This window comes from Chlamydotis macqueenii, chromosome 1, assembly GCF_036417535.1.
Source record: "Chlamydotis macqueenii isolate bChlMac1 chromosome 1, bChlMac1.mat, whole genome shotgun sequence".
In the NCBI taxonomy this organism is placed as follows: Eukaryota; Metazoa; Chordata; class Aves; order Otidiformes; family Otididae; genus Chlamydotis; species Chlamydotis macqueenii.
This window is the reverse complement of record NC_141556.1, coordinates 7188866-7216661: the sequence shown is the minus strand read 5'-3', so window position 1 is coordinate 7216661 and position 27796 is coordinate 7188866. Positions and strand designations below refer to the sequence as shown.

Below are 27796 nucleotides of genomic sequence, written 5' to 3'. Positions count from 1 at the left end.
ATCTGTTTATTTAGCGAATCATTCATCGGTTTCAGTGGGGAGGAAGGTTAAAGCGTTATTTGGGATTCTCCAAAACCACTTGCTTTTAATTCAGTCTAATCCTCAGGAGGCATGTAAACCAGACATTTTTTTACATAGAAATAAAAGAGGCCATTCAATTACATTCAGCCTGTGTTGAAAACAAATTGGAACTGTATGAAAGAGCAGATACTGCCAAATAAAGGAAATCTCTTCCAAGTGCGAGGCTACCAGTTAAACACAGCCCAGAGAGCAGCCAAGGCCCACTCTTACAGGTGCCTCCGCTTGCTCTCCATGTGATGTGCACTCAAAAAGCACATCCCTGTGGTCCATGTATGCGTGGACTACAATATGTTCATTATTTGCAGTAAGAGAAGGAGACCACATCCAAGTCAAAAACACTGATCAGCTAAAAGCATCTGCTGGATTAAAACTCATCAGATCAAATGTAAAGCATGAGCTAATTAAATATATGTTCAATTTGATAGTACTGTATGATACTACTGGGTATTCTTACAGATAACAAGACTAAGCAGAGGTACAGCTAATGATTAAACATCTTTTGAATGCGTATTAAAGGTCGTATTTAGGGCTTAAGCCAGGCTTTGAAGCATAAGAAATCAAAAAAGGCCCTACAATAAGGTATGGGGCGGAGGGATCACAACCCACACATCTGCTTTCTGTGCCTCCCTCCGCAGCATTTGGTGGAGGCCACTGCCAGCAATAAGGAAAGACAATGCTACTGAGACTTCACTGGCACGAAATTAATGCATAAATAGCCACACAAATCATTAGGAAATTATGTGCATGGTCAGGTCCCTACCTTCATTTGCTCTCATGTACATAGACAACTGCCTTCCCTACAAGTACAGCTTCATACCTCATCACATCTTTAAACCACTTTGATCTGTGTTTGAAAGGGGAAATTTAGGAGGATGGCACCAGGGAGAAAATCTTTCTTGCCAAAAACCTCATCTGCAGCTCTTCTGAAAGCCCAAACTGCTGCCTCCGCTGCTGGAGTCAGAAAGTGCCATCACGAGCCAGTGGTCACGTGCTGGCTTTCTGCAGAGGGATGACAGCTTTGCCCAGTCCTTCTCATTTGGTCTTTATCATCCTGGGCAGACTAAGCATGTGTCTCATCAAGAAGCGCTTGACAATGCTGCGTATCTTATCAACTCAGCATGCACAGCTCGGGATGACAAAAAAGTTGGTATGAAAGCACGAACAAGAATTGGGAATAAAGCCCCCGACTCTGCTTCTACATGTGGCTGAGTCCATAGCAGGGATGGACGGCTCCCTTCTAGAGATCCTGGAAAATTAGAAACATGGACCTGTAACCATGGGTTTTGGTATCGCAAAACTTGAAACCGCTCTGCAATGCGTTTGCTTCTGCACATTTCACTCTGCCTGTCAATGCAGCACTACTGTGGCTACTGGCCAAATTCTGCTCTCGCTTACACCACTGTAAAAATTATAAGAATAAACTCCATTAAAGTCAATAAGCCACAGTGAGATTAGATGCTTGTGTTTTGGAAAACAGCCAAAGTTACGTTTTTGCATCTGAGAGCAGAGTTTGTCCCTCATGCAGCAGCAAGCTCAGTGGCACACACCTCACCTCAGAGGTGTTTCCCAGCCAACTCCAAACCCAACGCCCCATTATCATCTCCCTGACCATCTCTATCCAACCTGAAACACAACCACGCTCTGGCATGAGGAGCAGTCGAGACCCCAACATGTGCCCCACGTAGCGTGCACAGTTGTCAGGCTCATAAAATCCCTGCTGAACCAAATGGGAGATTAAAATTCTTTGGGATCCATGCAGGTCTGCCACTTAGAAAGTGCCAGGGTGAACCCTCTTAACTGGTATTTTTGTATTGCTGACAAAAAGGACTTTCCACTAAGACCTACAGATAGTTACATTAATTTGAATTATTCCCTCAACATAAAGCTCCTGCACTGACTTTTTGTCTGCGTCTCACAAAAATAGCAAAATATTACATGGATAAATTGTATTAAAACACGCTAAATCTCTAAAACTGAGCTCAAATTACATAGCCTATGATGAAGTTTTCAGATAAACACAGCCACACACTTTAAATGACACAAGGAAAGAAAACACAATGATGTCATGGTCCTGGCTCCCATTCCTACATTCCCCCTCGTCTCCTCCTCCACCCCTGCCCCAGATTAGCCCACCCTCCATTTATTGCGGTAGAAAACTACAAGCAGCAGACAGCCTTTAGTCATGCAAGAAGTCCTTTTTCCACTGTGAACTTTTGCACTTTTATCTTTAGCTCTCACAAGCCTCAGGCTGGCTCCTGGGAGTATTTCCTTCCCAAGGGGAAGTTGGCATGGGGGGTACCCCCAGGGTACCCAAGCACAGCCAGCAGCACTGCTGACCTCCGCGAGAAGGATTAATCATCACATCGGGGTCTTGGTGCTTGGGGGAAGAGTCTTCACCAACTTCTTGGAGATCTGCCATAGCACATCCATATTCCCGCCGCTGCAGAGAACTTCTGCAGTCTACCCACGATGCAGGAGGATGGAGGTAGGGAACACCTCTCAGCCAGCACATGGATGAACGCATCTTTCAGGCTCAAACTCCACTGAAAAAGCTTAAGGAAGGGGAGTATGGCACGAAAAAGTAGATTTCTGAATAACTCAGGCTGAAAGAGCAGGGAAGAGGATTAGCTGAAGACACGGGCAAAGATCAAACTCAGATTCCTGTGATTAAATGGCCGAGAGGAACTGAGAGAGTTGGCCAACACATCTGGCCAATTTGTATCATCAATGGCCAGGCATGGCCTATAGGAGGGATCGCAAGTGGTTATAGCCGGCTGCTGCTAGCACAATATTGACATAATTTCTGCCTGGCTATTATATTTATTATTCAAAAGATCTGCTAATCATCTATCAACCCTTTGCAAGTTACCTGGAAATGGAAACATAAACTGCAATCAAATTTTCATAGCAAGCAGCTCTCCTGTAGAATCCTTCCTTGCAGCAAACAACAGTGGACAGCACCTTCCCTGGATTTTTTTGAAGTGGATTTTAAAGCAGTTTTGAAAAGAGGAATATCCTCTAATTTCTAATATCCTCAGCTATTAGAAGGAAAAAAACAAAATTCAAAACATTTGCAGGGTAAAAAAAAATCAACAAATATTACATTAATTAGACCATACAGTTTGGAGACCATCAGAACTAGTTTCAGTCTGGGAAAAAAAGATCACTGGTTTTTTTTCAAAAAAAAACCCCTAAATTCTCCCTTTTCAACACAACATTCTCATTTTGCAGCTCTCAAAAAGTTTTAAAGAAAAGATTTAACAAACTTGGTGAAATATTTCACTTGAAAAACAATTTTTACCCAGATCAAGACTTAACAAAAATATCCACCCTGGCCAAATTCATTGATCAAGTTCCAGTTCTAGGTTACCTCCCCCCTGAATTTCCCCACAGAGATTCTCTTTTCTGTCTGGAAATTTTGTCTGAGTGCAAGAAGAGAGAGCTGGCAATTTGTGCGAGACTTTCAGAACATCCAAAATCTCCGATTTGGTCAGTGTGAACTCCACACACGCAGCTCACGTACATACATTAAAAAAAAAAAACAAAAAAAAACCAACCCTATGTACAATTTCATCCAGCACGTGAAACCCCGGCTCCAGACAAGTGTAGTAAATCCATCACATCCCAGGTGCAGAGGACATTCTCGGCATAGCAGACAGAGAGCACGCACAAACGGTCCAAATGGAAATAGCAGCGCTTTGACTCTTTACACATGGCCTGTCCAGGGAGAAGACGGAGCGGTTCTGAGCTGTGCTCATCTCTCTTCGCTTACTGAGTTGTAAAGCAAATTTTTATTTCCATTACTGCGTCTCCAAGACATGTCATACTAGAATCATTAAAAATGAAAGGAGAATCTGTACTACAGTCTCTTAATTCATACCTGATAGACCTTATAGGAGTTCTTCGACTAGAGATTTAAAAGTTAAAATCATCTGAATCCACCTAATTTATCTTTTTTTCCCAGCTAGCTACTGAAAAAAAAAATGCAAAGGGGATTTTTTTTTTTTCCTGCAGAGCAATTTAATCTGCTTTGAAGAAAAGATTAATTAATCTGAGCCTACAATCAGGTCCAGATGAACAAGATCTGACTTCTCAGCACAGGCACCGGAGCTGAGTTGTCTCAGGGTCAGGCAGCCACAGCCACCCTCAGCGCCGCAGCCGGTGCATGAAGCTGCCTTATCCTTGAGAAGATAATTCAACTCCCGCTGTTGCCGATCAGGTTAAAAATCAAAATCTGAGAAACCCAGTATGTTTCTGGCTCTGGTGCAGCCAAGCAAGGTGATCACCCTCCTGAGAGCTGCCTCCCAGTTGAGGGGAGATGCACAGCAAATCACCGCAAAAGTGCTGGCCCCTACCCACGAGAGCTCAGCGTGCTCGTGTAAGAAAGAAATACAAAATAGAGGAAGAGGCAAGCACTGGTGCACGGTGAAAACTACTCAGTTGGTATTTTTTTAAGATTGCCAGACAGAAGATACCCGTAGATACAGTCCCATTCCCGTGTTGCTCACTAACTTCAGGAATCATAGAATCGCAGAACCTTTAAGGTTGGAAGAGACCTCCAAGATCATCAAGTCCAACCACCAACCTAACACCACCATGCCTACTAAACCATGTCCTGAAGTGCCATGTCTACAGGTTCTTTGAACACCTCCAGGGATGGTGACTCCACCACTTCCTTGGGCAGCCTGTTCCAGTGCCTGACCACTCTTTCAGTAAAGAAGTGTTTCCTAATATCCAACCTAAACCTCCCCTGCTGCAACTTGAGGCCATTTCCTCTCATCCTAAAGGAAGCTCAGGATCAGGCCAGATTTTGCAGCCTCTAATACCATCATGTCTGCAAGAACAGTCCATCTCTTCACATCTGCCTGGCTAAATGTTACAGAAGGCTTCAGGAGCTCCATTTCACCAACAACCTCTTCTTTGGAGGTAATCATCACAAATTCCCCAGAGTACACAGTCTGAAACTTGCACTATGCAAGTTTCCCAGACTTAAAGGAAATTTTCCTACTTGGACAGGGGTACAGAAGGTATGGAAAGCACTCAATAATTACTGCTGAATCTGGAAAATAACTTTATTTCTCTGTTTCTGTTGCTACTGCTTAAAAGATGCACATGTCTGAGCTGTCCCCAGTCCTCAGCCCTTCATTATGGGAATTAAACCTTCCCAAGAAATGTGACTGAGCTTGGGCTATGGAGAGGACTCATGGACCCACGACCCCTGCTACAGGGTTCAAACGCTGTGTTTTGACAGAGCTTTTCCTCTAGTCTCTCAGAATTTTTTTTCCTTGTTTAAAGAGCAAGCTGTGCTGTAAAGCAAGGAGTGTGTGCTTGACAGGCATGCAGTGTATCTACACAGCATTTCACAGACAGGCGGGAGATCTTTCGGCCATGCTCCCCGCCAGCTGGACATCGGCCAGCCCTGAACTGGAAACCATCTAACAACACGGCCAGAGCTCACACAGCCCTGGAAATGAGGATGCTGATCAGTGTTTCTCACTTTTCTGCAATCCAAGAATGATCAAATGTATTTTTTTTCCTTTTTCTCCTTTATTTTCTGTTTTCCTTTTTTTTTTCCTTTTTTTTTTTTCATTTTGTTCTTTTTTTTTCAGGCCATGAAACCATTTTATGCAGTGATTTTCCTTTAAAGCCACCTAAGAAGCAACTTAAACCCAGCACATCCAGCTATGACTCATATTTCCCCAACTCTCCCAACCCTCTCCATTTTTATTTGGCTAGAGTTGGGGGTTTGGGCTTTGTTTTTCCAGTTCTTGAGTGTTCTCACCCTTTGGCCCCCAACCATCCACAAACCCCAGGCAGCGTAATACTAGTGCAGTAAGGCTTCATACAAGAGAGAGACAACAGTAACACAACTTCAAAGCCAATGGGGCACCAGGCAACCAAAACCAGCCGTTGCTCCTGCGCTTGACCATGCCTGGCTGCAGAGGGAGGGAGATTTTGCCAGCTGGAGGATGGTTCAGAGAAAACGGGGCTGAAGAACACCCTGCTGCAGAGCTGGAGTTTCCATTTCCCACACACCCAGGCCTCCGCCAACCCTCCTCTGCCAAAACCCACATTTCCCTAAAGAAGCACCCAGTTAAAGCTGCGCTCAGCTGGCTGAGTCTCCGCTCTTGCACATGAAGGCAGAAAATAAGCTCTTCCATCAACCACTAAACCAGGAGCAGAATTATCCAGAAGTAATTTCAAGCAAACTGCCCATGCTGACATGAAATCGCAGGATCCAAATCACCTTTCAGTGTAAATACCAACTGAGATAAAGAGTAAATACCAACTGAAAAGAGTAATGATGACAGCTATTTTCAAGCAAAGGTAGAGTTAATGTTTAATTACTGTGGATGCTGCTTTTGCAGGGCAGAAGTGGTGGATCCCACAATTTCCCCACTGGGTTACAAACCTGGTTTGAAATTCTCACAATGGAGGTTTTTCAGGAAAACAGCCCAAGTGGTATGAGTGGGAATGCGTGTGGTTTTACTTTTTCTTTGCAATGCTTATTTTTAAATGACCAACATTAAAGGAATGTTTTATTTGTGCCAAATCCAGGGAGAGAGAACGGTGCCACCACCACCCTCAGAGGACTGAAAAAGGTCATCTTAAGTTTCCAGAGATAATTGGAAATCTGGCAAGTGAAGCAAAAAAAAAAAGTGAAGAGAAGAAAATTAGACCACATCAAAATAATTTTTACTTTTGCCAGCATTATTTAATGGAAGTTTTTACATGCAGATCCAACCAAGAAAGAAGATGCTGCTATACTCATCCCATCCCAGCGACCCAATCGTGCACAAGCTAAACTGCCATGAATTTAATTACCTAGCAATAGTCCCAGCAACATGCTGCAAGATCAGAAACAGCAAACACAAGCAGCTTTCTCAGGGGTGAATACAGACAAATCACATACCTACATTTTCAAGCTGGTTGTTGATCAAGGCAGCCCAGTTTGAGGTACCTTTGGCCTAATTTCAGATTAATCAATCAACTGCAGCTGAGAACCAGAGCCATTAAATGTTTACTCTCACCTGTAAGACTGTGAACTGGCAGGAAAAAGCTCTTATGGCAGTGTTTACCTTATGAACAGTGTTCGCCCAGCTCAGTCCTTCTCAAACCAGTAGATCAGGTCCCCCACTCTGATGCAACCACTCTTGGTCTATGTTGATCCTGGACCGGTTTCAGATGAGGAGGTGTCACCACCATCCCCCTCAGTCATGCAGGACTCTGCTCTTCCGTTCCTCTCAGGACCCAAATGTCCAGGGATGCTACCAAGCTGCCTATAGATATACCACACCTATATGTCATTTAATGCCATTGAAGACCCTCTCTGCTATTCCACCCAACTTTCAGCTCCCGCGGGGTGCCTGTTTCCAGCACATTCAGTGTCACCCCTTCCAGCTTCGTGTGGCTGTTTCAGATACCCTGGGACATCCCAAATGACACTGAATGCCTACATTTAGGCAAATGCATCCAGACTTGTAGGTGCAGTGAATCCCTTCTAACCTCTTTGCTGCCTTTAAAAAAAAAAAACAATAATTCCTGGGAAACAGCAGATTTGTCTGAAAAAGCAGTACCTTTCACAATCTCTGCAGATCCTGCAATACACAAGGTGAAGAGATAATGTGTCCTTTCTTGTATTTCTTTAAGATTTTGAAAGATCACAAAGTTTTATACAATCTCATCAGCCTCAGATGAGAGCAAATTACATGCAAGAAATCGTTCTTGTTCAATGCCCAATTTATTGCCTTGGGTCATTCTTTCTGCTACAGCCCTCTTCCCAGAAAAGCTAAAGCTATCAAAAAATAAAAAAACAACACATTTCCTTTGCCTCTGATGGAGGAAAGTTATTTTTCTGAGCACTCAGAGTTTAGTTTATTTTTAAATGATTGCTTGATTAAATAGGAACCTATTAATATACTGAGTTTTCTTACTGCATTCTAAAGGGCATTTTATGAAGGTTGGTGTTCCCTTATTGCAGTTTTTACGGAATAGAGAAAAATATTTATAGTGCATGAACACAGTGCGAAGCTAAATAGTTTTTTCCCCTCTCACTCTGCCAAGATACTTCTGTGGTGATGTTTTACAAAATGGCTTAACAGGGCTCTGATTCAGGCTCGCTGCGGCTCAGCGCTGGGTGGGAGCAGGACACGGAGGGCCAGGCATCCCCACCAGATGCAGCTGCTTCTGCAACGCTGTCCTCACGGCTTGGGCTGCCCCATTCCAGGAAACCGGTGGGGATTCCTGTTGGCATCAGCGTCCTGGCAGGGCTGAGGTCTGATCCACAGCTCCCACCCTACTTAGCTACAGCCGCCAGAGAGGGCTGCCACCCAAAATCATGGTCTTCTACAGCTGCTGCGATGAACTTTGGGTGGGATTGCAAACCTGGTCCCTTGCATTACGTAGAAATGTACAGAAATGCAGAGGACACCCACTTAGAAGCACTGTGGTCACCTTTCAGCAGTCTATACCTACCAGAAAAGCTCTTAAGTACTTAATATTTTGGCTCCTGCTTAAGTCCCTTTGACTTCACACCTCTAACAGGACTTTAGCGTGTGCTTGGGGACAAGCACATATGGCAGTTTGCATTAGTAAATCAATCATGCGCTGAACAGAGTGAAGCTTAATAAATGTTTTAGTGAACTGTGATTTTCCTTAAATCACCAAGGAAAATTTCTACGCTCACGCAAAAGTGCAGTCATCGTATGCTTTGCTAGGGGAGCAGTGGAAGTGTCCTGCAAAAAGTAAAGCTCTGTGCTAATAAAATCTCAATGGAACGATCCAAATCTTGGGACCCTAATTCAACAAGACATAAGCGGTTTGCTAAATCACACCTCGTGCAACACATTATTTGAGAATACCCACATGGTTTCTCGAGCACGGCTGCTCTCCTACCCGCGGCCCGGCTGAGCATCCTTTTCCCCCAGGGCTCCTTGCGTAGAGCAGCCGTAGATTGAAGAGCGAGACCTACAGCTATTCACCTTCCCTGCAAGCTGAAGGGAAATTTGACAGGACATCCATCAGCTGGGCCCTGTTCTTCAAAGTGGAAAAAGACAGAGTGTTTTACCTTCCAACTATATAACTTTGCATAATAAAACTGTTTAGACTTGGAGATTTTTCTGACGGATGCCAAATGCTCTACGGCAGCAGCCTTCACCGGCAGATCTAAATCATGCTGCTTAAATGAAAGCCTGCTTTCCAATTTATGCACTACCTTTACTTTTTTTTGAGAATCAGAAAAAACTGAATGCACTCCGCCTACAAAAAGGCTTTTTAAAACAGTAATGCTGCAGTAACTGGAAACACAGCTCTATTCCTGCTGCATCTCACAGGTACCACATTTTCCCCATAAAGACATGGAAATGAAGACATTCCTCCAATTGCTTTAACTGTGTTTTGAAAATGTTCCAAGAAGCTTATCACTTTGGGGTCACCGTGGCTACTCGCCAAACTGACTTCAGTTACTGAACTGATTTTCAAAAGGCACAAACATTGTTAAACATTAAAAATATAATTAACAGATAACTAACACATCACTAATGCTACAGACGTATATTTGAAGCAAGACCACGTTGTCTCATCACCGGCGGACTCTTCAGGGCAGCACAAATCCTTATCCACTGCTCTGCAAATCCCACTCTGTTGGCAGCGCGATGCTAAAACCATTGTTTTCTGACTCCCACTTACAAACTGGATTGCACAGGAGGGGAAAACTGCCTTGCAGATTTACAGTTCCTTCCAGTTGTCTCCCTAATGTTCATCCACTAGCGAACCAATACTGGAAAACCCATCAGCAGGCTGGAGCTGAGAGCTCAGAGACATTCCTGGATGACCTTTCTGCCCTGCTGGGACTCCCAGCACACTGAAAGACAACAACAGTTTCAGAAAACAAAATGCATTTTGCTTGGGTTTACTCTGTTGTCCCATTTCTAGTGGTTTGGAGGTGGGTTAGTCCACCCCTTTTTGGAGTCAGTGGTATTTTTAGTAAGGGAAAAAGGTTCTTGCAGAAGCGTGTCCCACAGAAAGCATCACCTGCAAAATACCAGCATTGCAGCTGCGTTCCCAACATGCTCAGATACACCTTAAGGACAACAAGGGAGATTCTTACCATATCACCATGACAAAAACAACACCTTAGATAGTACATTTTGAACATCTCACATAGCAAGCTTTAATTAGTTAGATCCCAAAGTGAGTTACAAAGTAGGTTGGTGACTGTTTGACAGATGGGGAAACCAGGCCAGCAAAGCGCTGCAACTTCTCCAAGGTCATAAAAAAGCCCAATAGCACAGTCAGAACTGGAACCCAAGTCTCCCAAATCATTAGCTAGTGCTCTTCCACCCAATTAGTGCCTCTACCACTAGACCACATCATCTCCAAAGGTCATGAATTTAGAAAGTCTGACCTCTGACCTTTGACCAGCTTCCAGTACCAGTATGGAGGTACCAATACTGGGGTTGCAATAGTGGGAGAAGAACAGCAGCGAAGACACTGGGCCAAAGAAACTGGTTGTCAAAATAAAAGGAGAAGATGTGCTTTTGCAATTACCGTTATATGAGCTCTACTACACATGCACGGCCAAAAACGATCTCCATATTTAAGCTTTCTACCAAATCTTGCCTATATGAAGTATCACAAAGACAACTCCAGCTCAAGGACAATCCAGCCCTACTAGGACACCAGGTATTTCCGACTGGTGACCTACTTCTATTAAAGCACTAAGGGCGCCCATCTCTGCATCTTCAACGCTATTTGGAAGACTCTTATTTCCCTGCATGACCCCACTTCTCCCTGTCACTGTCACATGTGAGCGGTATGGAGAGAAAGGAAAGACTTCATAAGCGTCTCAAAATTGGATTAACGCTGTCTCATTGACATCAAAGACCAACTCTCACTATTTTTCCTGGGAGCAGAGTTAGGCCACTACAGATAAATCTCGACCTAGATACTTTTTGATGCTTGTCATGACCAGAGACAGTGCCAGGAAATTGAATTTCTATTGCATTTCACAGTTCGGACAGACACGGCAACTGCAATAAAATCTGCCATAAATGCTGATGCCATCTAATAAAAAGGACTAAGCTGAGGATAGAGAGCTAAATCCAACATGACAGTGAGCTACACAAAAAGGAGGACTTTGTTCTGGACTCTCATGAGACAGCATGCATTTTCCTACTTGCATCCTCAGCAAATATTTCATCCAGTGCCTGCCCAGTATTGCTTTTGCCACCAAAACCTTCATATCAGAAAACACTTGGCTATGTTAAAAGCTGAGAAGAAGCCCATCAACCTTACAGATACAGTAAGTGATGGTTAAAGATGACTTATCTTGACTGTTTGTTAGACAGAGTTTTGTGTCAAGGCTTCACGTAGATCTAAAAGTTTATTCTGCATCCCTCCATGATCACGGGCAGCCAAATATAAACCCAAAGGCTCCTTTTCTCCCAGTCTGGAAGCTCTTATATGTTTGCAGACACATCAACAGTAAAGTAAGAGATACCAACACAGACACAAGGCCTGATTCTTCCCTGAAACATGTCTTTTGGAATAAACTGTATTAATCTAGGTATTAAATTATGTAGATATAAGGTCATCCAATGTTCAAACTCTGCTCTCATTCATTTCAGAAAAAAAAAAAATTGTCATAATACTTTGCTGAAAGTCTGTAATTTGTCCTTATAGACCACAATACACACAAGTATTCAGCAAGAGTCACAGCAGAAACAGATGCAAGCAGATGGTATTATCCTGAACAAAATCAATTAAGGACATTTACAATATGTCAAAAGTGCAGCTACGAAAACAAAGTGCGGACCTGTACATCTGTTTCTTAACCAAGCCATGAGTTTCTGACAGTTAGCCAACAAACCACAACAGAAAGGCTGCAGCAACACCAATAATAGATAAGGAAATACCGTACGCATTCAGATTCTTCAACAGCCACCAAAATTACAAGATGTTGAGCAGAAACTGAGTAACCCGATAAAGGAAGTCCATATGTCACGCATAAATGTAGCAAAAACATAAGCATAAGAGTTTTCAGTATCACAGATTTTGAAAGGACTGTGATTTGCTCAGAAATTACAGTAATGGGAATCATATGGCAATGATAAGTTAAGAAATACTATTCTCTTCCATGACACAATCCTCTGGGATATTTAAAAGGCTGATAAGAACCCTTTTGTCTTGTCTGAAATAAAAAGAAAAGTGCTGACAATTCCCCAAAAGTTGTTTATGATATCTGTGTTGAGAACCCAGTGACATACAATGTTAGAGGCACAACGAGACACACAGCCAGGTACGCTGGTGGCATCTTCTAGACTACGTAAAACACAAACGGACTCGGAACCACAGAATTATTTGTACAGGGAACAAAAATCCCACATCCCCGACTTCCCCATGGAGAAGATGAGAGGTATAAACATTTCACAGGGGGAAAAAAATAATGTCTTCTGTGCCACAGCTTCATTGCACCATGCTACTTGAGCACATTCAAAGAAGAAAAGAGTAAGACCAGTGAACTCCTGCTGCTGCAGACAGCATTTAATGTCCACTGTGATGGTCTCTGTAACTTGTCTTTATAAGTGGTTTGCTGCAGATACCTGCCACTGCAAACAGCGACAGGACCATCCCAGCCACAGTCCGCTGCAACACGATGAAAGGTCTGCTACGGAAACAGATGATAGTATCACCTCCGTGTACAACGCTTGGTATTTAGCTCCTAGGGAACTCATACCTAGTTTCTCCTATATTTGCTGCCAAACGAATAAAATATTCAGAAAGATTTACATTAAGTGTTAATAAAGGCTGAGGCCAGGCTTCCTTAAGGACCCTGGAAAAAAAACAGCCTTAGCACTAAGTGAAAAACATACTTACACTGCAATCAGAGCAATGCATCACTCATTTTCGCCAAGGCCCAGACGACAGTCTCATTAGACCAGAGATGGATAAATGACAAATGATCTGGTGAATAATGTCACTGTGTGCCACGTAGGACTTCATCCAGACAGCACCACTGAAAACAGATGACTGGGTAAGGATTGTAAGGATAAAAAACCACAAGGCTTTAAGAATTACATTCCTGGAAAAAAAAAAAAACACAGCATATTTATATTTAACCTGCTTTGTAAATTGATTTTGTCATGTTACCTTGTCAAGCCATTGAACAAACTGAATAATTGCTTAAGCAGCATTGATAGAGATGTGACAGATTATTCAAGCATTGTGATTCTTTGCTCTCATATGTCTCATTAAGAAATGATGATTGGTTCCATTTACAGCTCTTAAGTTGAATTCAGTAACTGCAGACACGCGAATTCAACCTGGCATCTACCGATTTTTTATTGTTCTCAGGCAGAAATTGTTCCTGGCGAAGTGGCTCTTGCAAACTATTTCAGCGTAGCGGCTGATGATTTTTTAACGACACAAGACAGAAGGGAAAAAAAAACGCAACTGCCTTCCCTGCTGATTTATAGTGTCTATGGAATGAAAAGAAATAAAACTTCTTGTACTTTGTATTCCTCCCCTTCCCCCACCTCCTTTTTGGAAGGCTATTTTTAACTTGTATCGTTTCATTAAATAAATCCACAGCACATCCCTGCAAACAACGGGGCTGGCAGAAGATGCCGACTGCCCCGCGGGACATGCTCAGCCCCTGCCTCTTCTGTCCTGGAATTGCAACCTGTTCCTCCGCAGCCTTGTAACTTTATATTGATGTTCGAAACCTGAGTGTAAAGAGCATAAAACGCTGCTACTCCAGCATTGCTGCTGAGTAGTAAAGGCTTTTCTTGACTCCCAAAGGAAAACTTCCAAGCCGTGCACATCAAAGGTAGAATTTTACAGTCACTTTGCACTGCTACAAATGATTTAAGGGAAAATCAGAAGAGAAACAGGCCTGGTGTGCTTTTGTAGGCTACCCTCTGATTTCAGGAAGATCTGTTCAGAGCTCTAAGCCAGGGCACGAGATCTCTAGGAAGACATTTTACAGGCACCTTCCAAAGCCAAAACTGGTTTTGTAAATATTTTTACTACCAATCTCCCTATCTTACATGTTTTCCCTTAGTGTTAAAGTAGCAGAATATCTAAGCCACTGTTAAGTCCCTAGAGGTATTGCGTAAATAATAGCAGAAAAGGGAACTGATTACAGAAACTAATATACCCACCACCACAATGACATCAGCAGGGTGGATTTTTAATCGAGGCCACTTTGCAAGCCATAAGTGCACAGAAGCAGAGGGCAACAAGCAGCTGCCATCACACTGCAAGCAGTGGTGCAGATCCAAAGTAAATGTGGTCAGTGAAGACACTTCAACCTCTCCACGAGGGTGGTGGAACACTGGAACAGGTTGCCCAGAGAGGTGGTGGATGCCCCATCCCTGGAAACATTCAAGGCCAGGTTGGATGGGGGTCTGAGCAACCTGATCTGGTTGGAGATGTCCTTGCAGGGTGGTTGGACTAGATGGCCTTCAAAGGTCCCTTCCAACTCAAACTACTCTATGATTCTATGATCTATGGAGGGGAATCCCTCACAGGCTACCCACGACAGACCTCCTAATATCAAGCACAATGTTAGTTAATTCACAATCCACTTGCTGTGGTCAAGTTTGCACACAAAAAGCTCTAACAAACTCTGTCTGCTCCACACTGTCTTCATTTCCCCACACAAAGAGTCCTTTATCTAAACAAATAAAGCCCTTAACTGACCTGAAGGAAGATGCTGTGCTATCTTCCAGCCATGCTTCCCAGCTGTGCACAGCTGTGGGATGTGGCACCCGACCGAGGGGTTTGTGCAGGATTTAGACAGGGGGTGGAAAGTGGTGATTCAGTGTAGCAGAAGTAATGTGGAGATGAAGGAGATGAGGAGAGGGAAGGACCATCGTGCTCTTACTTCTTATTTCACTGGGCTCATCCCCATTAGCTAATTGAAAGAGGAGGCACCACACAATTCCTGTTTAAACCTTAGCCAAAGCGAGCATTTTTCTTCCAATATTTAAGAGGACCTACCAGAAGCGTCTCAGAAATGGAGTTAAAGGGCCGTGGGGGATCTGAGGCATCACAGAGCCAAGACTGCCTCAGAGAGCTTTCCCCGGTCTCTGGTCACAAACCAAGCAAGGTCAAACACCAAGTATTTTGGCAGCTGTGGAGCACCAACAAAGTCATCTCTGTTAAAGATGACAGAGTGGGGAAAAACCACTATCCCCCTTCATCGCTGAAAGCAACTGACTGGTGAACAAGAGCAGAAACACAGAGCCACTGGTTGGATCAAAGCCTTATCTCAGTAGACGCAAGGACACAACAAGGCACCAGAAGAACATCTATCAAGAAGTCACTGCATAGACAAATGCATTTAGAAATCAGCTAAATCACAGTTTGCATCCAAGGATAAATACCTCCTCATCTCTGCAGATATTCTCATGATGCATTTTGGATGAGACCCTTTATTATGGATAATGAAACTTAGGTGATATTAAGCAGGCATGGCTCTCCTGACTTCACCTAAATGTAATGCAAATAAGATGAGAAATTCAAACTACAGAATAAATTAGCAACATTCACACTGCTCTTAAACAGTTTTTACCAAATGGCACGGGTTATTCTCTATGCATTTATTAATGAAGCCAAACAACATGCTCTGCAGTAAGAATCTAGCCCTATACATCACTATATAAATAGTATTTTTAGTGTGTGTATGTAGATACATACATATATACACTCTATCTATTTATATGTACGTAAAGGGCTCCTACACCTCCACCATAACCACACGGCAATGCAAGATAAAGATGTCACAGCATCACACCATCTCCGGAGCAAACACCGTTTCAGCAGCCCTTCACTGACAATGATTACGTGTTGCCTGGTGCAGCGTACGAGCTATCCCATCCAAAGGACTCACATCTATGGATTTCTGCAGTTGTATATCTCATGAACATGCGGTGAGATCTAGCTGTCTCTAGAGTCAATTAAGCAAAAAGCACCCCATTTAGAAGAGTTTTTCTTAGCATTTACCTGTAGCAGAATCCTGTTGCTCTGCTTTGCCCCAGACCTCTCCCCTTTGGCTTTCCCCCAGTGCAGCTCCACACACCCACAGAACAAGCACGCTCTCAGCTTTAGTACTCCTTACTTTCTCCTTCAGCTGTGTCAGGAGGGCACAGGTTTGCTTTCTGAGCACAAATCATCTCAGCTGTCACTCAGGAATCCTAGAATCACTTTATTTTCTTTCCATTAAAAATAGAAGATTCACCAGAGAAACTCATTCAATGGACTTGCCTACAAAGTTCTGTGAGATTTTTTTTTCAGAGTCTCTCTCTTAAGAACATAGGATTTATGTCCATGACAAATTACATGGCTACAGCCAAGAAAATCAGTCAGTAAAATTACTCCAGATACACTTTAATGTATCAAGAGCAGAAGTCTCCTTCCAGCCTGCAGTACCTGTATGTCCTGTGTATACGTGCTTTTGAGAAGCCTGTTTTTTTCAGCTCATTTCTTGGTACATTCTCCCTCAACATCTAAATATATAGCCTCCTCCTTCCTAAAAAGCATAAGTCATACGTCAAATCGGTGACAAGAGACATTTCCCATCTTCCCAAGCTATTCCTCTTATGCCCCAATGCCTGGGTAATTTGGCTGACAGGAGTCACACCATTATTCTGCTCCATAAACGTTTTTATCCGAGCATCTTCTCACGGCACATCAAGCAACTTGGCTAAAAAGCTGCACGTTGTTTGCCTGCCTCTTCTCTCCCTAAAGAAGGGCACACATGTACAGCACTCTTCTAGTAGATGTTTTTGTGTTGTTTTGAGTGGGATTTTTTTAATGTTTGGGAGCATTTTATGTTGGGAAGGAGAGCCTGTTTGCTTTGTAACATTCAGGTTGCTATGTAATTATGCTAGATAAGGTGTCTCAAAACACTGTGCCTCGGACTCAGAGAAGGAGGTGGTGTTTTTATGATGATCATCATAAAAACATGATGATCATCCCATGGAGAAGCTCAACACTGTCAGATTTTCCCCTCAGAAAATGTTACGTCTCTTGAACAAATTAATTACACCCCTACGGCAAGAAATCCCATTAATGCAGAGGTGTGAGGCTGATGATGATCCCAGAGTCTTAGACAATCTTTTAGATATCTCAGGCCCCAGCTACAAAATGTCCCAAAATAAAAGATGAAGCCTTTGAATTTCTTCAGATACTGTGCAAGAAAACAGGGTAGGGAGCATGAAACAAGTTTAATACATTCACAGCATCTTCTGTCATTGACAGCGCACACCAAGCACTCCGCTGTGCCTGAAATTTTCAAAACGCTGCAGGCGTCATGGCTGGGCATATTGTACTGATTTACGTATGCTGAGAGGCAGCAGAAGACACGAGCGAGCAGTGGGAGGAAATCTCCAAGCCAACTCAATGTAACAGTGACGGATTATTCAGGGATGCTCCGGCAGTCTCTCCCAACTACGGCTGAATTTGATTATCAACCTGTGCCTTCCCCAGAGGAGTTTTCCACATGGCTGCAAATCCTCCAAGTGCTCTTCTCCCCCCACCCAGCTCCTCTCTATGTTGCTTTTCTATGTGATTTCTATTTCTTTTTTTTTTCAGTTTTTCACCCAATAGTTTCCCTCATTTCAGCTCTTGCCCATCACAGGATGGATGGCAGGGTCACAACTAACGAGTTTGGTTGGTAAGTTGAAGCCTGGTTGAAGCCTGGCCCCTTGAATTATTTAAGCCAGACTGGGAGGACGGGATCCTGCTGGGAGTGATCCCACATCGCCCCAAGAACCACCTGGTCTGCTCCAGCTCTTTACAGCTCTGGGAAGACCTCGATTCCTTCAAGCATCTGTGAAACAACACAGCAACAAAGCGCCCGCGCTCTTACCAACAGCATACAGCCAGCGCTTTACTTCTTCAAACCTTAACTAGCAAAAACTAATTATATGTGATGGCTCTGGGTGAATCACAAAGAAATAAATACATTTTGAAGACATCGTTGCTGACACAGTGCCTGCTATTAAAACAGGCAGGATGGTGCACTGCATAGGGCTAGAGTTAAGATTCAGGCTTAGCTGTGGGTTTACAAGCGACACGCTTTCTCATCTTTAACGAAACAGTGCTAGTATTTTTGTCTTATTTATTTAGATTACAAGTTCTTCTGGGTATGAACAATTTTTTACTCCAGTGTTTGTAATATCCCTAGCTCAACAGTGCCTGACCTCACTCTGCTCCCCTCAGCCACGGACGAAATGTCTAGGTCCTCTGTACAACTGAGTATGAGATGTAATTCCCAAATTTTGGGCACTCAGGCTTGAAAGAACATGCATTCAAATACTCAACCTGAATTAGAGAGAGTGTTAAGCGCAGGATAACAAGAAGAATCCACAGTGAGCAGAAAGAGCGCAAAGACAAAGGGTTTAGGTGAGAGATGCCACGGTGCTGCGCCGCATTGCTGCCGAGGGTAAATGCTCATGTTCATTGGCATCGTTAAATGCACTTCCCTTTCATTCCTCCTGGAAACTTCAAATAGCCTGAAACTGTCTAGTTTATCTCCAACTGGGAATATAAGAAAATGAAAACAAAAATCAAAATAAATCCCCAATACATCTAAACCAGCATGTTTTCTCTCACACACTTCTTCCCCTTTCAACTCCTAAAAAAGATATTTTAAGAATTATCTTTGTGGTTATGTAGTCCACTTGTCCAAAACTGTTGATGTTTTAAATATGACATATGGTAGTCGCCAGGAGAAGAGCAAGCAAAACCAGTGATCTGTTGTCACAGAGGATCTCCAGCCCTGTGCTTAGCTGTTCTACACACGGATCACATCCAAAAGAGAGCTTCCCAGTAGCTTTTCCTTAGCACATCCAGTGTTTAAAAAAAAAAAAAACAAACTTTTTAACTCAGCCAAAAAATTCTGCTAAGGAGTATTATTTTAATTTAACCTCACACAATCTGTTTGATGAGTAATTCTGGCACAAAACTCAATACACACCTTCCAACATGAAAACATCAGTGAAGGGCCTTGAAAAGTTTATTAACAATCTGGTATTTATAGTTTTCTTTTTAAAAAAATGATTGACACAACATTCAGAGGAAAATTATAAGAACCGCCAAGTCAGATAACAAAAAAAAACATATCAGTGTTAAGATTTGACAGAAAGGTTTTAAGGAACGGTATGATTTCTAGAAAAGAGAAATATTTTGATTGCTGAGCTACTTGTCATTCAAGAACAGCCCAATCACACACATATGTTTGCAAATTATTGTTATTGTTGTTAATTATTATTTACAGAAAAGCACTGAAATGCAAGGTGATTTGAATTCCAACGAAAATGACAGATTGCTGCCCCAAGGAACTTTTCATCCCTCCTTTCACTCATTGCCTGTTTACTAACAGTACCTGTTTGGTTCCAACTTGTTTTCGTGTTATCTAAAATGACTAGAAAATTAGGTCCTATTAAGTAATCATGAACATAAAGTCTGACTCACCTGTTAAGTGAATACCATAACTGGCAATAAATTCAGAATGCTATTATAAATGCTTGTTATTGTCAAGCAAACCAAAACAATACAAGTTTTTTCAATATTAATTGCATCCTCAGATGCTCGAGAGGATGAAATAACTCCAATCAAGATTCTGCACGTAGTCAGGAGAATTGTGTGCGAAGAGCAACAAAAATAATTGAGGTCAGTCACCAAGGTAGAGAGAAAAAGAGACACAAAGGAAGGAAAAAATACATAAAGAGATATTTCAGCTCCTATGTGCAAGCAGATGGAGGGTGAAGGAAGCAGACAGGCTGCTCCAGATGGTGGGAGCGGTGGCGAAGAAGGCTCTCACACCCACCGTGTTGTGGCTGTGATGGGAAGAAGAGACTTTTGGATAAAGGATTACTCTAGGACTCCGAAGAGTTGGGTTCAGCTCCATCCACTACCTCTCCACCAGGTCTTCAGACCCTCTGGGTTTTGCTTGTGGCAAGCTTTAGGGTGTCAGCTACCTCTGCGGCTGACAAAAAATACCAGTATTTCTCTGCATGCTTTCTCCTCAGCTCATATCTACTCACATCTACACAAAGAGCAGTTGTGGATTCAGTATCGGTTCTATTGAGGTCCTGAGTATTAATACTGAATTTTGGCCTAGGCAAGGATCACATTTTCCTAAGCCCTGTGCAAAACAATAGGGGAAAAAAAACCCCTCAAATATCCAATTCCAACCCTACCCAAACATCTTACTGTCAACTTGCCGGTGGAGGACACTTCTTGGTCGCAGAGGCTCGCAGGCGCGCGGGCATCCTCTGGCAGCAGGGAGCACAGGCCCTACAAAGATGTCCTTGAAAGAGAACGGCCATGGAAAAAGAGACAAGGCAGAGTAAAAAGAGGAAAGGCATCTGAATGAGTAGAAAACAAGGCTCATGAAGGAAGGACGAGCACATATGTAAGCTGACACTACAGCAAACTGCGTTGTCTCCAAAACGATGTATTTACCTGAAAGCCTTTGTTGGAATCTTATTTTCAGATGATAGAAGAAAATTGACCTTTATGCTACACTGTTACCCAAAACACACCCCTAAACCACACTTGGAGAACTGTCAAAAATCCCTTCTCACTAATGGCTGCAGATTTTTTTTTCCCAATCCTCTCCATCAGCCTTTAAATCTACTGGCCATCTTGCTTTTCTTTTTTTCCCATTTCAATTCCAGCTGAAAGCTCAAACCTGTTATTTTCCGTAACTGTTCAAGGGAGACCAACAATCTACATTACAAGATACTACAATTCACATTGCAAACAGGAGGGACTCATTATTTTTAAGCCTCCAAGAACACACTGGATAGTAAACTATGCCACACAACAGCAAACAGGATTACTTAGTTTAAAACAAAAGTGTCGCCTTAAAGGAGTCCTATCAGTATTTTTCTGCTTGCCCTACAGAGAGTGCACAGGCTAAAACATCTGAGTTGTTTCACAGCGCAAAGTTAAACATTAATACTTGGACCTCAGCTTTCCCTTCTCCTCCCACAGATGCTAGAGAGGTGGTGTGGGTACCACGCACATCATAGCACGAATTATCCCTAACTCCAAATTGTGGTTTTGATGGTAAGATTCCCAGAATTACAGATTTTAAGGTCCAAAATGACCATGAAACATCTTCCTCTGTAAACATGGAGAAGAGGCTGTTTCCTGGTGACTCCCGCACAAAGCGTGAGAGCTTGCAGATGGCAAAGGGATTGGAACCACTTGCCTTCATCATTTGCCCCAGTGGCTCATCAGTCTTCCTCCTGAAAACATGTTCCTCCATGTCAGCCCTTTGGGACTCTGCGTTTTCTTCCCTGAAGATATTTTTTACCATGAAATGTTTCTTTAATGTATTTAAAAAAAAAAAAAAAAAAAGGAAAATACCTAAAAGAGAAAAAGATGAAACAGTCTAACAGAGCCACTGCTGCCTCACTAGCATGTAGTAAGAGAGAGGCAGAAATTGCTGGTAATGTCAGCAGAAACATGAAAATCAGACAAACTCTTCAGTCTTCACAGGGGGTATGGAGCCAGAGGAAGCACAAATATCAACATGTTTCTTTAACTCTTGAGAATGTCCAAAGAGGAGGGAAAAACAATTTAGCAATTTGCATAGTGCCTCAAGTTAAATGGCTGAACAGTGACAATTCATTGTGTTGAATCCAATACTAGTGCTTTTGGCACCCAGTTGATGCCAAGAAGATCTTTGACCAGAGACAATCAGATCTTGAGCCTACTGGCACTTCCCAGCACCTCCTCTCTACATGGCAACTCAAACGAGGACAGGCTGAGAGAGTTGGGGCTGTTCAGTCTGGAGAAGAGAAGGCTCCAGGAGATCCCATAGCGGCCTTCCAGTACCTCAAGGGGGCCTACAGGAAAGATAGGGAGAAATTCTTCAGCAGGGCCTGTTGTGATAGGACAAGGGGTAATGGTTTTAAAATACACGGAGGTAGATTCAGACTGGATATAAGGAAAAAAAATTTACAATGAGGGTGGTGGAACACTGGCCCAGGTTGCCCAGAGAGGTGGGTGCCCCATCCCTGGAAACATTCAAGACCAGGTTGGACGGGGCTCTGAGCAACCTGATCTGGTTGGAAATGTCCCTGCTCCTTGCAGGGGGGTTAGGCTAGATGACCTTTAAAGGTCTCTTCCAACACAAACCATTCTATGATTCTGCCAGGACCTCTCCTTACCACCAGCATTTTCTGGACGGTGGAAGTCAAGGCTGAATGCCTGGCCTGAGACACATCACCTCCATCATCCTTGTCCCCCGTGAAGGTCTGAGCAACCAACAACAGATGGGAAAATGAGGCGGACCTGCTTATGAAAAGCCTGAGTGTCAGTGTGAGATTGCAGGCAGGGGATGATATCATGAAGGATGCGAGAGGGCCAAAACACAGGAAAGAGTATTTAAGAGTATGTGACAATGTCTGTGTTTACATGTCTGCGTGAGAGAGAAAATAGATGTGAGAGCAGGACGTGGAGTGACTGCATTTCATGGCTGCGTAGAAGAGTCATGAAGAGCACCAGGAGCCCATCAAATGGCATGAGAGTATGGAAGAGACACAGGGCACAGATGAACCAAAAATTACAGTAGAGTCCCTGAAAAAAACCAGAACAGTCTTTATGTTTTCTCTATACTGTATTTTAGGAAAGTACTGGGCACGTCACTGAATCGTATTTGTCTTCCCACCCGGCTCTTACTATGCTATGGCTATATCCATGCAACTCCCTGTGCTATCATTACTAAGCTTTAAGGAATCTACCGCATCATTTTTAAGGACAGCACCAATATTGCCATAGTTACTAAGCTTGAGCCTTTCTAAATATTATAACTTCATCACAACTCTAATGTCAATAAGGCCTAATGACAGATACCTCAGAAATGTGGGGCTGGCTGATCCGATTAGGCAGAGCAGATGATTGGATGTTTGCCTCTTTGGCTGATGGATGACCTGGTATATCTTATTACTTCTTGGGGTGCCAAAATCTGAATTTTAAAACGTCTTAACATAATATCATTTAAATATGGAGGAAAAAAAATGGTATTTCCGTGATCACCCATCTCCTTATCAGATGCCTGCTATTGTGAAACTCCACACCTCTCAAGGGCTGGGGCAGAAATCCCCCTCTCCAGGCAGGCCTGCGAATTGAGTAGAGTTACAACAGGTGAATTTGTGGAAACTTTAAAAGATGAGCAGTTAGTCAGATCTCTTTTGTTCCTCAAGCCTACCTGTCCTGGTTCTGGCCAGGATAGAGTTAATATTTACCTGAGCTGGTGGAGAACTGAAGCTGGTAGCCCCTATGGCTGGGATAGTTAACTAATTAGCTAACAGCTGGGGTTAATTTACCCAAATTAGCCAAAGGGCTATTGCATCCCATCTGACATCATGCTCAGTATATAAGTGAGGAGGGTGCTGAAGGGAGGCTCCCTGCTACTTGGAAGAGACTGGATGTGGAGATCTGTTGTGAGCTATTGTACTGTATTTGTGTTCCATCACTGTCTTGTTTTCTTCTGTCATTACTGTTAAATTTACTTTTTGTTCAATCTCAACCCACGTGTTTGTTTTTTTTTTTTCTGGTTTTCTTTTGTTTGTCAAATCTCCTCCTATTCTCTCGGAGAGTGGGGGGAGTGAGAGAGAGACTGCGTAGTCTGGTCCCCGTTGGGGCTGAACTATGACGCCTCCCTTGGAAGAGACGCTAAATTGCATCATCTGAGGATCTGGCCTCCTGCCATGATTTTATTTTATCCTTGATTTACTTTGTGTATTTCCTCCTAGCTTGTTTTTCAGGATCTGTAATTTCACTTTCAATGGCTCAGCAGTGAACAGGTCCAGTTTCAAGAAGAGGCGCCCGCCGCATGTGGTCCACATACAGAGCATGGTTCACTGCCGTGTTACTGCAGCCCTACATGGACCGGCACTGTCACACTGAAGCAGCACAAGAGTGGATCAGGACCATTACATATATTTTAGATATCATAAGATATATAATATATTTTTATATGTGTATTTTATATATCATGTGATAGATTTTCTTGATCGATATTACCAAAATACTTTGTTTTCAATCTGTTACCCAAGAGGTTGCAGCCACAAACTAAGATTCACGTGCTTAGGGAACTGCATAAATACAGACCAGGGTAAGTACACATTTGGGTGCCATCTGAGCCAGCCACCACAGTGCTGTAACTTCTTTAGGAAAACAGTTGCCCCAACAGCACCAAGCTGACAACAGACCTCAGCCTCTGACGTAAACAATTCTTTGGGTGGAAAAAGCTCTTTTCTTACATCTGGAGGTGATGTCCAATTCAGGATGCCTATTTCAGTATCAGTGTGGCTGGACATGATTTACAGGGACATGTAAATAATTAATTCCAGCTCTAGAAGAGAGAGCTGGGTACTCATTAGAGGTTCCTTGAAGCCCAGATGATACAATGATTAACTGAGTTAGGATCTTTTTAATAATTCCAGCAATTTCAGCTCTCCTGGGTTAAAGATCTGCTGAAAAGCTTTTATTCAGATGAAAGACTCCTTTCAGAGAACAAATCATTAACAGTATGCACTTAGATTTAACATTCACAAATCAATACACTTGAAATAAAATACGGTTTTAAAGTTTCTCTTTCACTTTCTTCCCTGATTTGGGGGTTTAGTGCTTTTCTTTCTGTAACTGATTTTACCACAGGCCGTTAAGACTGCTGCATGCAAAAGGGCTGCTTTTCTCTTAAAAGTGCTTCTAGTACTCTGGCATCCTGAAATGGAAGGTGGCAGAGAAATGCAAAATAAAGCTACTACACTGATCCAGTGCTTCTCATCTGGCACGCCAAGTTTTTCGCTCCAAACCCAACTGTGCTAGAGAAAATCTATTAGATGGTGGGATCAGCTGATCAACTGATGGATGTGCAATGTGGGTCAGCATTACAGTTCAGAAGGGAAAAAAAGGAAATTTTATCCTTGCTCCTAAATAATGCCAGAGGACAGCACTTTGATCCAGATGCTTTGAAGTCATTTAGACTTCTGCCTAACTCTTATTTAAGTATTTTTCTATCTGTAACTAAGGACGTGTCCCATCATTTGGAACCTGCACCCTGTGAGTGAACTGCTTCACTCCCTTCAGAGAGAATGGAACAAGCCCTTCAGTGATTCACACAGCGATGGCCTAAATTTTTTGGAAGTTTCACACCCTGCTAAGTCACACCAGAGCTGGTAGGAACTGCAGGTGCTGCGCTGGTGGGCGGCCAAGGACAGAACCAAAACTCAGATTCAGATCTGCTAATGATCAGCCTGCTCTCCGAAACTAAGGAACGCACAAGCAGAAGGCAACCGAGGTGTAGGCTGTTATGTGCAGAGACATTCATAATTAATATGCCTAGGTCTGGAAAAGAGAGCAGCTCTATTTCCTTTAAACAGGCCCAGGTTTGTAATCCAGTTATTTTCCTTTACTAAAACTTTCTGAATTGACAGTTAAGTCAAGTTTAAAAACTTCACAGCCTCCACTCTCATCAGAAAGGACTCATTAACCAAACTGTGAGGCTCAGACGACAGTTAATAGTTTGACACTAATTGGCCATATTTAATGAATTTAATTTGCAACAGCCATCCTAATATGCATAACTATTAGCTCTGACCAGCCTTCCTTGGGACCTACCCCTGCTCCCATTAAGTTCTGCGGGATACGGATCGAGGCCACAACATTAATTCTCTCTGGACCTCATCAGCGGCTCAAATTAACCCTTGCAGATGGCTTCATACACAGCAGTCGGGAGAATGAGAGGGAGCTGTATAATGGCAACCACAGCAAGCTGTCCCACTGCTCTAACGAATCTCTTCACATTCAGACTTCTCTCCCCGACTCCCTTTCACTCAGGACGGGAACCACACACCTGAGGTGACAAGCAGGGACACATCTCTCCCAGCATAAAATTCTGACAGCAAAAACTTGATGAAGATGAGGAGAACGAACTGTAACACTTAGCCCTTACGCTGTGCTTTGTTTCTTCAAAGACCTGGCCAGACAGCATTTTGTCAGTGTTCTTCCGAGGGCTATGCTATCTGTTCATCGCAAGAGGGTTGCGTGACCACCTCCATATTAACCGCCCAGCCTGATTCTTACTCGCGGTTTGTTCACGGGAAAGCAGTCAGCCCGAGAACCAGAAATACTCTGTTTATAGAGAGCCCTCCCTTGGAAGCAGAAAGAAACTGAAATATTACAGTCAAAACTTGTTCCACCGTATTTTGGATGGGGCACGCAGAGTATGAAGAGCACTACTTGGGACTGACGGCGCTTCGTTTAGAGACATGCTAAAAGTTGTAATTAAAGCAGAGGGGACACAGCAACGAAGAGCATTCCCAATACAACTGAACTTTAATTATAACGTGTATACATACAGCAGCCCATATGCTGACCTCCATCAGCGCTCCCGGCTCCCTACAATATCTTAGAAGCGAAAATCTGTTTTAACAAAAAAATAAAACCTCTCTGCTCAGCCAAAAAAGCATCAACCCGCACCCTGCTCCCTTACACCATCTGCGCATGTTTATTCTCAGCCTTCTGAAAAAAAAAAAAAACAAAAAAACCAAAAAAAACTCTAACGTTTCACTAATCTTTATGCCCCGCCACTATAAATAACAGAAATAAACCCCAACAACAGTTCGGCATCGTAGCTAAAACACATCCAATCCACTCCGATTATTTCTGCTCGTCTGTCCACAAATAGATGCAGCCATCGGCTCGGGGGAAAGCGTGCAAGTCAGACCGCATTTATTTACAGTTGCACTATCGAGAAGAAGCCTTTCCCTGTCTCCTCATTCTATGAATATTTTAAAACACGGGATTTTTTTTCTTCTTTTTCTCTTTTTTTTTGGGGGGGGGGGGGGGCAGAGGGTGTTAGCCCAGCTCCTGCCCCAGTGTTTTATTTTATTGCGTGTTTCCAGATCGCCCCGACTTCTTGCTCGGGGATGGGTGAGCGGGGCGCACAGCAGCACCGATGGGTGCACACGCGAAAAGACACCACGCACGCACCCAGCCGCGGGGCGACCCGCGCGTCCCCGCGTGGAAGGCACCGCGCCCCCCCTCCGCCACCCCCCCACCACCCGCAGCCGCTCCCCGCCACCTACGTCCCCAGCGTCTCCTTGAACTCGAAGATCTTCTTGATGTCCTCCGCTTGCTTCTTCCAGGAGCCGCCACCGTCCCCGTTCTCCCGGGCCATGGCCGCGGCGCGCAGCCCCGCGCAGCCCCGCGGACGCCGGCGGGCGGGTTTTGCTTTCTCTTCTGCCGCGGTGGCAGCGGCTGCCGCTGCTGCTGTTTCTTCTTCTTCTTCTTCTTCTTCTTCTTCTTCTTCTTCTTCTTCTTCCTCCTCCTCCTCCTCCTTCTTCTCCCCTTCCTCCTCCTCCTCACACTTCCTGCCCGCCGCCGCTTTTATTTCCTCCGCGCTCCGGCGGGCTCCGCGAGTGGCACTTTTCCTGGGCTACGTCCTCCCAACTTTCTCTGCTTCCCCCCCCCCACCTCTTCCCCCCCGCTTCCCCTCCTCCGCACCCCCCCGCGGAGTCACTCCCGGGGCTGCCCCGTCCCTCCCTCCTTCCGCACCCCGCGCAGCAGCTGCGCGCAACCCCGGCTTGGGGTGACTTTGCTCCCCAATAAACCCACTCCGCGAAAAAGTCCCTTTTTTAAGCTTTTTTCTTTCTTTCTTTCTTTTTCTTTTTTTTTTTTTTCT

At 43.6% G+C, this 27796-nt stretch overlaps 1 protein-coding gene across 4 annotated transcripts in view; it reads right to left on the bottom strand.

The window, feature by feature from the left end:
- Positions 1 to 27555, bottom strand: part of CAMK1D (calcium/calmodulin dependent protein kinase ID) — a 230798-nt gene extending 203243 nt beyond the window's left edge. For 3 of the 4 annotated variants that reach the window (XM_086745158.1, XM_086745165.1, XM_086745149.1), the window contains exon 1: positions 27201 to 27555. In XM_086745158.1, coding sequence (XP_086601284.1) covers positions 27201 to 27292 — 92 coding nt within the window. In that variant the 5' untranslated portion in view covers positions 27293 to 27555. The remainder of the gene's footprint in view (positions 1 to 27200) is intronic. The other variant, XM_086745171.1, reaches the window with a different exon arrangement.
- Between the last annotated feature and the right edge of the window lie 241 nt (positions 27556 to 27796).